This window comes from Vigna radiata, unplaced genomic scaffold (assembly GCF_000741045.1).
Source record: "Vigna radiata var. radiata cultivar VC1973A unplaced genomic scaffold, Vradiata_ver6 scaffold_7, whole genome shotgun sequence".
NCBI classification, from domain to species: Eukaryota; Viridiplantae; Streptophyta; class Magnoliopsida; order Fabales; family Fabaceae; genus Vigna; species Vigna radiata.
The window spans coordinates 754,904-763,291 of NW_014543262.1; the positions used below are offsets into that span (position 1 = coordinate 754,904).

An 8,388-nucleotide genomic window follows, 5' to 3' on the forward strand; every position below is an offset into this window, starting at 1 on the left:
CATACTGGTCATTTACTTTTAAATCAGCGTAAATCTTTCCAAAATGGCGAGATGCTCTGCACAGTGCAATCCATCCAAATCGTCGCTTTTCCATCGTCTTAAATCAATAGAAGCGAACACATTTTTAAAATGTTTCTTCGCTCACAAATTCGCTTAACAGTAAAATCTGTTCAAACGAACACAGCATAAAAGCTATTTATGCCATAGTAAATTTATATGATGGAATTATAGTTTTATATTTTCTTTGAAAATAAAACTGTAATAATTAAATCATGCGACAAGACCTTGTACACGTCACTGGCATCACCTGAAGAAACGGTCATCCGTCGATAAATGTAGTTTTACTTTTGTGTTATATCTTTTTTTATTTTTGAGGTCATAAACCAATATTGATTCATTCTTGTGGCCAGAAACTCAGAGTGGAAGATATTTCGCGAAAGGTTTTTATAAATAATAATTAAAACACATGTGGTATGTGTATGTTATTTTTTTAAGATAATTTAAAATAATAAAATTATTATTATTAACAAAGGGAACTTTTTGTTAAGAGAAATTCTTACACTTCATAAAAACTTGTATTTTCTTTTATATTTTGCCGACATACATATTGAAACCACAATGTAAGATATTTTTATTTATATCTTTGAAATTTACTTAAAGGATAAGAAAAAATGTGTGCAAAATTAAGATTTAAGAATAATAAACTTATAATATAAACAGCTAACAAGTAACAACTTAAAACATAATTATGTCTAACTTTTTTTCCTAATAAGTGACATCCAGAAATTGGAGTTTTAACATTATAGAAACTAATTAATGTTAAATTTATTAACACTTAAAAGAAAATATTTATGCAGCACTCCCAAAAAGTATTCGGTGGACGGGTATTTTTAGGAGTAAAATACAAAATAAATGTATATCGCTGAATAATGTTTCAGAGGGTTTGAATATCAATGTGTGTTGTTGTAAAGGCCCACACAAGTGATGCATTTAAGATTTGGGCATTGATGCCTCCACCTCCCCATTTCAAACCTACACCTCCCCATTTTTTTTTAACTTTTCATTAATTACAAAATTAACCTTTTAAATTTATTATTTTTACTTTTTTAACCCTCTTAATTAAATAATCCTAATTTTCACTTTACCCTTTCACTTTCACACTCACTCACAGACTTTTCACTTTCACACTCACACACTTTCGAAACTTTTCGAAAACATCTCCACCTCCCTTTCCCTTCCCATTCACACACCCCCCAAGCTCCACTTTGATTTTTTAAAAGTTTCAACCTTTCCGATCTATCTGTACTTGCGTCATTGCCTGCGTGTGTGCGGCAGTGCAGCGGCAGCGGTGCAGCGTGGTGTGGCGGTGGTGCGGCGCTTCGTTTCGTTTCTGTCGAGAGGTTAGTTTTCGTTTCGCATTATGTTCATTTCTTGGTTTATAAATGTATGTGATTTAGGGTTTTAGATTGTATTCATTTTGCTCTGTTTGTGCGCCCTTCGTTTCGTTTTGTGTTGTGTTTCTGGTAGAGGTTTGTTTGCGCGCAACAGGAATTAACGGAGGTCGGACATCCGTCGACGGATATGAACATCCGTTTCAGGGCCAGACGGATGTCGACATACGTTTAGAGCCTGATAAACATTTGTTAGACAAATTCATGTCAGACAATGATCTTTCACAGTGTTTCCATTGCCCAACTCTCCTTCGACAGCCTAAAGTTGATTGATTTACACATATTTACACATTGAGTTAGGTGTTAAGTTCATTTTGAAGCTTAAAGTCCTTTCACATACATGTCATAACATGGAAAGAGAAGAAAAATTGCCAACGATTCTCAGAAGAAAATTTTCACACAGTAAACAAAATTTGTGACACCCAAAAAAAGAGAACAGAAAGAATTTGAAAAACCAAATGAAAGAGAAAAAACGAGAGAGTAAATCGAGAAAAGAAAAAAGTTAGGTTTATTTGTAGATATTAAAATTAAAATTAATCTATAAATTAGATTTTATTAAAGGGTATAATAGGAATATAAATAATTATTAAAATTATAAATAAAAAAAGAAAGGATAAAAATGGGATGGGGAGGTGGAGGTCCAAAGAGGGGAGGTGCAGGCATCAACGCCCTTAAGATTTTTTTTCTGGGCCCAATTTTTAGGCCTTACCCGGCCTGCTTCAACCATATCCATTTAATCCTACCATTTTCGTATCACATGAATTATTGCTTTAAAATACCTTAATGAAATATAAAGAGAATCAAGTATTTTAATTTAAACAGAACAATTATTATTTTTACTCATATAAATAAATAAAATTATTTTGTGATTAATATATTAACAGATTGGGAAAAGTCAATTTATCCTACCAACTTAATTACAAATTGATGGATCTGCTAGACTCACCACCGTCTTTACATTACATAATGTTGATTTTATAAATGACTTCCATAATTATTAAAAAATATCTTCAATAATTATAAATTGTCCTTTCTATTTATCTATTGTATATTTGACTTTTTTTTTAACAGTTTGTCTTCTTTTTTAGTGTACTCTGTGTATTTATAACTTTAATTCCAATAGATTTTCTAAAATTAACAATACTTAAAAGTAACTTTGTATTAGAATTGAAATTATTTACTATAAATTCAAAACATATTTGAGACATTTAAAAATAATAATTTATCATGAGATTAATTATATATATATAAAAATTAGGATGGTATTATGAAATGGTAGGAAATTAAAAATGATGATAAGGAAAGGCTTCTCAACCGAAAGCTCCAAAGGAGGGAAACCAATAACGGCTTATCCTGTTTTGGAAACTTGAAGCTCTCTTTTTTCTGTTTCTGTGATGCCAATGGCAGTTTCTCATCAAAATCAACTGAAAACTGAAGACTCGCAATTCTCTTTCAAGGAAATTGGAAATGAAGGTCTCACAAAGCGGATTCTCAGAAAAGGAGTCTCTTGGCAAACTCCATTCTCTGGAGATGAAGTGGAAGGTTCCAAAGCATACTAACACCCTCAAACTGTCACATGCTTATGCTATCTCTGTGAATTCTAACACAACCCTTTTGTTTTAACGTTTCAGTTCATTTCAGAGGACATGTTGAGAATGGAACATCTCTTGAATCCAGTTATGATAAAGGGTTCACGTTTCGTTTCAAATTAGGCCAGTGTAAGCACTTCATTTGTTTTAATTGCTGAATGGGATAAAAGGGCCATTAAATCATAAACTAGTATGTGTGCAATGTGGTTGATGAAATGAAATTGGCATGGCTAGCTATTATTACTGTTCAATCCATGAGTAGAGAGAGGAAAAGTGTCATTAATCAGAGCACGTTTATTTTCATTTCCTTCCAGGTGAAGTTATCAAAGGATGGGATGAAGGAGTTGCCACCATGAAGAAAGGGGAGAGAGCAATCTTCAAAATACCACCTAACTTGGCATATGGGGAAGAAGGTTCTCCTCCATTGGTTCCTCCTAATGCAACTCTCATTTATGAAATTGAAATGCTGTCTTGGAGCACCATAAGGGATTTGACTGGCGATGGAGGAATCATGAAAAAGCTGATAAGAGAGGGAGAAGGATGGGCCACTCCCAGAGAAGATGACGAGGTGCTAGGTAATAACACTAGTAACAATCGTGATTTTATATAAATTCTAGGTAATTACACTATAATGACAATGCTAGGTGATATCATTAATGTTGCACATCAAAATTTGCAGTGAAATATGAAGCAAGGCTGGAGAATGGGATGCTTGTCTCAAAGTCTGAGAAGGGAGTGGAGTTTAATGTAAGTGATGGTACGTTAGTAAAAATTGAACATACTTTCAGCACTTACTATCACTAATATTATCCATAACTTCTGAAAAGTTTTTTTAGGTGTTTAAAAAATAAGTTGCAGTTCTTCAAGAATTTGTAGTTTTATTATCCAATCAAAATTAAAAGTTTCATCGAAGTAATTTCTATGATAAAAGTTTACATTATGTCAGGTGAAAGTCCAATTTTTATTGGAATATAACACTAAGATCACTATCCTTAAAAAAATCATAAAAAACTAATGCATTTATGGAATGCTTAAGGATGGTTTTTGGAACAGGCTATCTATGTCCTGCTATGAGTATAGCAGTAAAGACAATGAGAAAGGGCGAAGTGGCAGAACTAGCAGTGAGATTATTTTGTAAGTTCAAGTCACTTTTTATTTCAAATGAAACATTCATGTATTGCCATAATTCTAATATCAGGACATAACTTGCAGATGGGCAGAGTAAAAATTCAAATATGACCACTGAGCTAGATGGTGTTTCTCCACCAGATTCTAATTTAACTAGCATCAAGCTTGAGCTGGTATCATGGAAAGTTGTTACAGATGTCACAGGAGACAAGAAGATACTGAAAAAGATTAAGAAAGTGGGTGAGGGGTTTGATCGTCCTAACGAGGGATCCCAAGTGAAAGGTAAACTGTATCTCAAGAACATGATGTTGAAAACAAGAGGAAATTGTTTTCTCAATCATACACTAGAGAGGAAATTACTCTGAAACTCTTGTAGTTTATTGAAATTTCACACTCTTAACGCCTGCTTTAACTCTCTTTACAGCTACACATGGATAACAAGGGTGTATAATGTGTTTCAAACAACTAAGAGAGTTTAGTCTTGGCATTAAAAAAAAATTAGTATCACTAGAAATTTCAAGAAATTATATTTGTCCTAAACAGAAAACATGTCAAGTAAACATTGAACCAAACGCTTCCTATGGTTCTGAACTAATGTTTTCACTTCCTGCAGTGATATATTTGTGCAAAGGGGAAGATGATACTGTTATTGAGAGGAAAGGATCAGAGGAAGAACCTTTTGAGTTCACAACTCAGGAAGGTAAAAAATTGCTGCTGTTTATGATCATGATCATGCATATTTAAATGCAAAATGTCGAGAACCTTTGGCAGCATGTGTTATTTTTTAGCATCTGTTTTCAATCTTTGTACTGCTTTACTCTATGCATTTTCAGAACAAGTACCCGAGGGTCTAGAAAGAGCAATAATGACAATGAAAAAAGCAGAACAAGCTCTTGTAATCGTCCATGCAGAATATTTGAGCGGCTATAATAATTCACAGGGAAACACAGCAAATAATAAAGTCCTTTATTATGAAGTTGAGTTGGTTGATTTTGTTAAGGTTAGTGGCTCCTATGTGTTTCAAAATATTAGTTTATGAAAAATATGAGGGGAATTATGACCAGAGGTTTTCTAAGCACACATTTGGTCAAATCATTTTTCTCATTCCTTTGCTGATATATTGAAGATTTTCTGACTCTATCAACTGACCAAGAAGAAAATAATGATTAATCGTCTCAAGATAAAGCATTTCTCAATGTTCTTAAACTTGATTACGTTGGACAAGAATTGGAAACAGTAGAACAACTATTGTTCTGGCTGTAACAAGTGCACCCTTTGACTTGTAATTAGTTTTGAATAACACAACCTGAAACTAGAAGCCAGTAACGACATTTATGTAGTGTTATAATATTCTCAAATGATTCTGTTGTGAACAGGAAAAACCATTTTGGAAAATGAACACAGAAGAGAAAATAGAAGCCTGTGAGAGGAAGAAGCATGACGGAAATCTGCTGTTCAAAGCTGAAAATTTCATGCACGCATCTAAGAAATATGAAAAGGTTGAGTTATTTGTTTTAACTTACATGCTAATCTAATGATTATAGTGAGTATTTTTATAGAGGGATCTCAATGGCACATGATTTGGTGTATAACAGAATGAACTTCATTGACATTGTAGGCTGTAAAGTACATTGAGTTTGATCACTCATTCAGTGAAGATGAGAAGCATCGTTCTAATACCTTACGTTTATCCTGCAACTTGAACAATGCTGCCTGCAAACTTAAATTGGGAGAGTATATTGAAGCTTCAAGACTATGCACAAAGGTTCTCTGATCATAAATAGATGTTGGCTTGGCAATAATTTTCAACAGGTTGAATGCTTCAAATTAATCCTATTTTTGATAAATACGTAGGTCCTACAACAAGACCCTTCAAATATCAAGGCTCTTTATAGAAGATGCCAAGCATACATGAAAACATCAGACTTGGAGAAAGCTGAGGCTGACATTAAAAGAGCTTTGACCATTGATCCAAATAACAGGTACCATTGCATTTTCAAGCTCTACTATTCAATATCTGCTCTTCACAATTTTCATTTTGTCTTGGATAAATGAATGATTATTTCTTCTCCTGGCTTATCAACAGAGACATTAAACTTGAGTACAAAGAGCTCAAAGTTAAGCAAAAGGAATACAATACATATGAAGCTGGAATCTTCAGCACAATGGTTTCAAGAATGAGCTAGTTTAGAATTTTTAAAATAAACTGTATTTATATGTCTTAAAATGATATTAGAAACTTCAAATAGTTATTTGAAATTTCGGAAGACTAAAAAATTCGAAGAAAAATATTATATAAGAACTAAAATTAATATTTATACATTATTTTTATAAGAACTTAAAAATGTTCCAAAATTTATAGCGATGGAAAACAATTTAATTTTTAGAAACTAAAATATAATTCGTTAATTTTACGGGGATTAAATATATATTTAAGCTGATATTTTATTTAAGTTATTGAATATTATATTTTTTTTTATAGCAACCCATTTTGATTTTACATTTATATTAATAAATATCCTACCACGTGTTTATTTTTTCTTTCCCTCAAAACTTTTTGAAAAACCAGTTTAAATGAAATTTTCAAATTATATGATTAAAAATTATTTCCAAATTTGGAGAACTGAAAAAAGATTTACAATAGATGTATTTTAAATATTAAGGAACAGAAATATATTTAAAATCTTAAAATAGTAGATACTCGCACAAACCTAAAAATATTGAAAATGTCATATAAACTAAAAATATGACTAAAATATAAATAATAAATATTTAAATATAAATCTCATCTTTAACGATATTAAATTAAACTTAAAAATCTAATTTTTAAAGTGATATCAAATCTTTGTCGACTATTACTTTTTATCGAACTTTCTTTAGTTTTACACAAGAGATATTCAATACTCATAAGATAACATCAAATTATAAGCAATGTGTAGTTAACTTTAAAAAAAGTACTATTTTTAAAGTCTTTTTTTATAAAAGGTCTTCTAGATTATTTAGCAAAACTTAATAAAACATGTTATATATATATATATATATATATATATATATATATATATATATATATATATATATATATATATATATATATATATATATAGCAATGTGTAGTTAACTTTAAAAAAAGTACTATTTTAAACTTAATTTTTCTCTTATTCTATTTCTTACCTCACGTATTCAAGTACTAAGTCCATATACTAGAACCACGATATATCAACAACTACAACACATTTTGGTTGGAATTGGATTTTATATAAAAATACTAATAGCACCTCTGCCTTTACTTTTTACTCTTATTTTTACGGAAAATAGCTTGTTCAAGGTTAAACTTGACACCTAGAATGATAATAATACGGGAGAAAAAAAAAATACAAATACAATAAATAATACGATAAAAAAAAATAGTAGAGGGTAACGAGTTTTAACATATCACTACTTTATTTTCTTTTCATTTAACTGAAAATGCTTTTCTTATATTATTATTTTTTAAATAGTGCTTTATTTATGTCGTTTGGTTTAAGAAAAAAAGTGAAAATAGAAATATGAAATTTAATTAAGTTGGTTTGATTCAAAAGTAAAAAATGAATGGATCTTATTAATATTTTTATTTCATTTTTCTTATCTCTGTTTTATTTTTATTTTCCAATTATTTGTGCGTATTTTCATCTTCTATGTGTATGGTTCTCTTCCCACATTTCATTATCTCACCAACCCACCCACGCGTGGGTCCCTCTTCTCTCGGCTCAAACTTCATAAAGCTGACACTACATGCCACCAACCAACCAATATATAAATTACTTAGATTAACAATTTTGATTAATTTCAGTATTATTTTTAATTTAAATTATATTTTACATTAATAACTTATGATAATAACTTTTTCATAAACCTTTAAAATGAAATTCTTAATTTTAGTTGAAAGAAAAAAAAGTATAATGATATACATTTAAATTCTGGGTATAAATCACAATACCAATTAACGTTTTTTATTTATTGATAAAATTAAATTATTGACTTTTGCTTTTGTAATGGAACCAACATCAACATCACAATTATAAGTCTTTTTTATTTATTTTTAGTGATTTTGGATAGTGTTATCAAAATGAATATTTGATCTAGTTTGACTGATTATTGAATTAGATTAACTTAATTTGCCTTACTTATTAGTAAGTTTAAAAAATTTAAATTTAGTCTAGATTGTCACATGGTGGTGGCTT

General features: G+C 30.4%; 1 protein-coding gene across 1 annotated transcript; it reads left to right on the forward strand.

Annotated features, from left to right (window-relative positions):
- Nucleotides 1–1,084: 1,084 nt before the first annotated feature.
- LOC106753773 (70 kDa peptidyl-prolyl isomerase) lies at nucleotides 1,085–6,430 on the forward strand. Its single transcript, XM_014635621.2, has 13 exons — nucleotides 1,085–1,400; nucleotides 2,731–2,993; nucleotides 3,083–3,169; nucleotides 3,355–3,615; nucleotides 3,720–3,797; nucleotides 4,094–4,174; nucleotides 4,253–4,450; nucleotides 4,782–4,868; nucleotides 5,002–5,168; nucleotides 5,545–5,667; nucleotides 5,787–5,933; nucleotides 6,023–6,150; nucleotides 6,255–6,430. The coding sequence occupies exons 2-13, from the start codon at nucleotides 2,846–2,848 to the stop codon at nucleotides 6,352–6,354; spliced, it is 1,605 nt and encodes a 534-aa protein (XP_014491107.1). The 5' UTR covers nucleotides 1,085–1,400; nucleotides 2,731–2,845; the 3' UTR covers nucleotides 6,355–6,430.
- The last annotated feature ends 1,958 nt before the right edge of the window (nucleotides 6,431–8,388 follow it).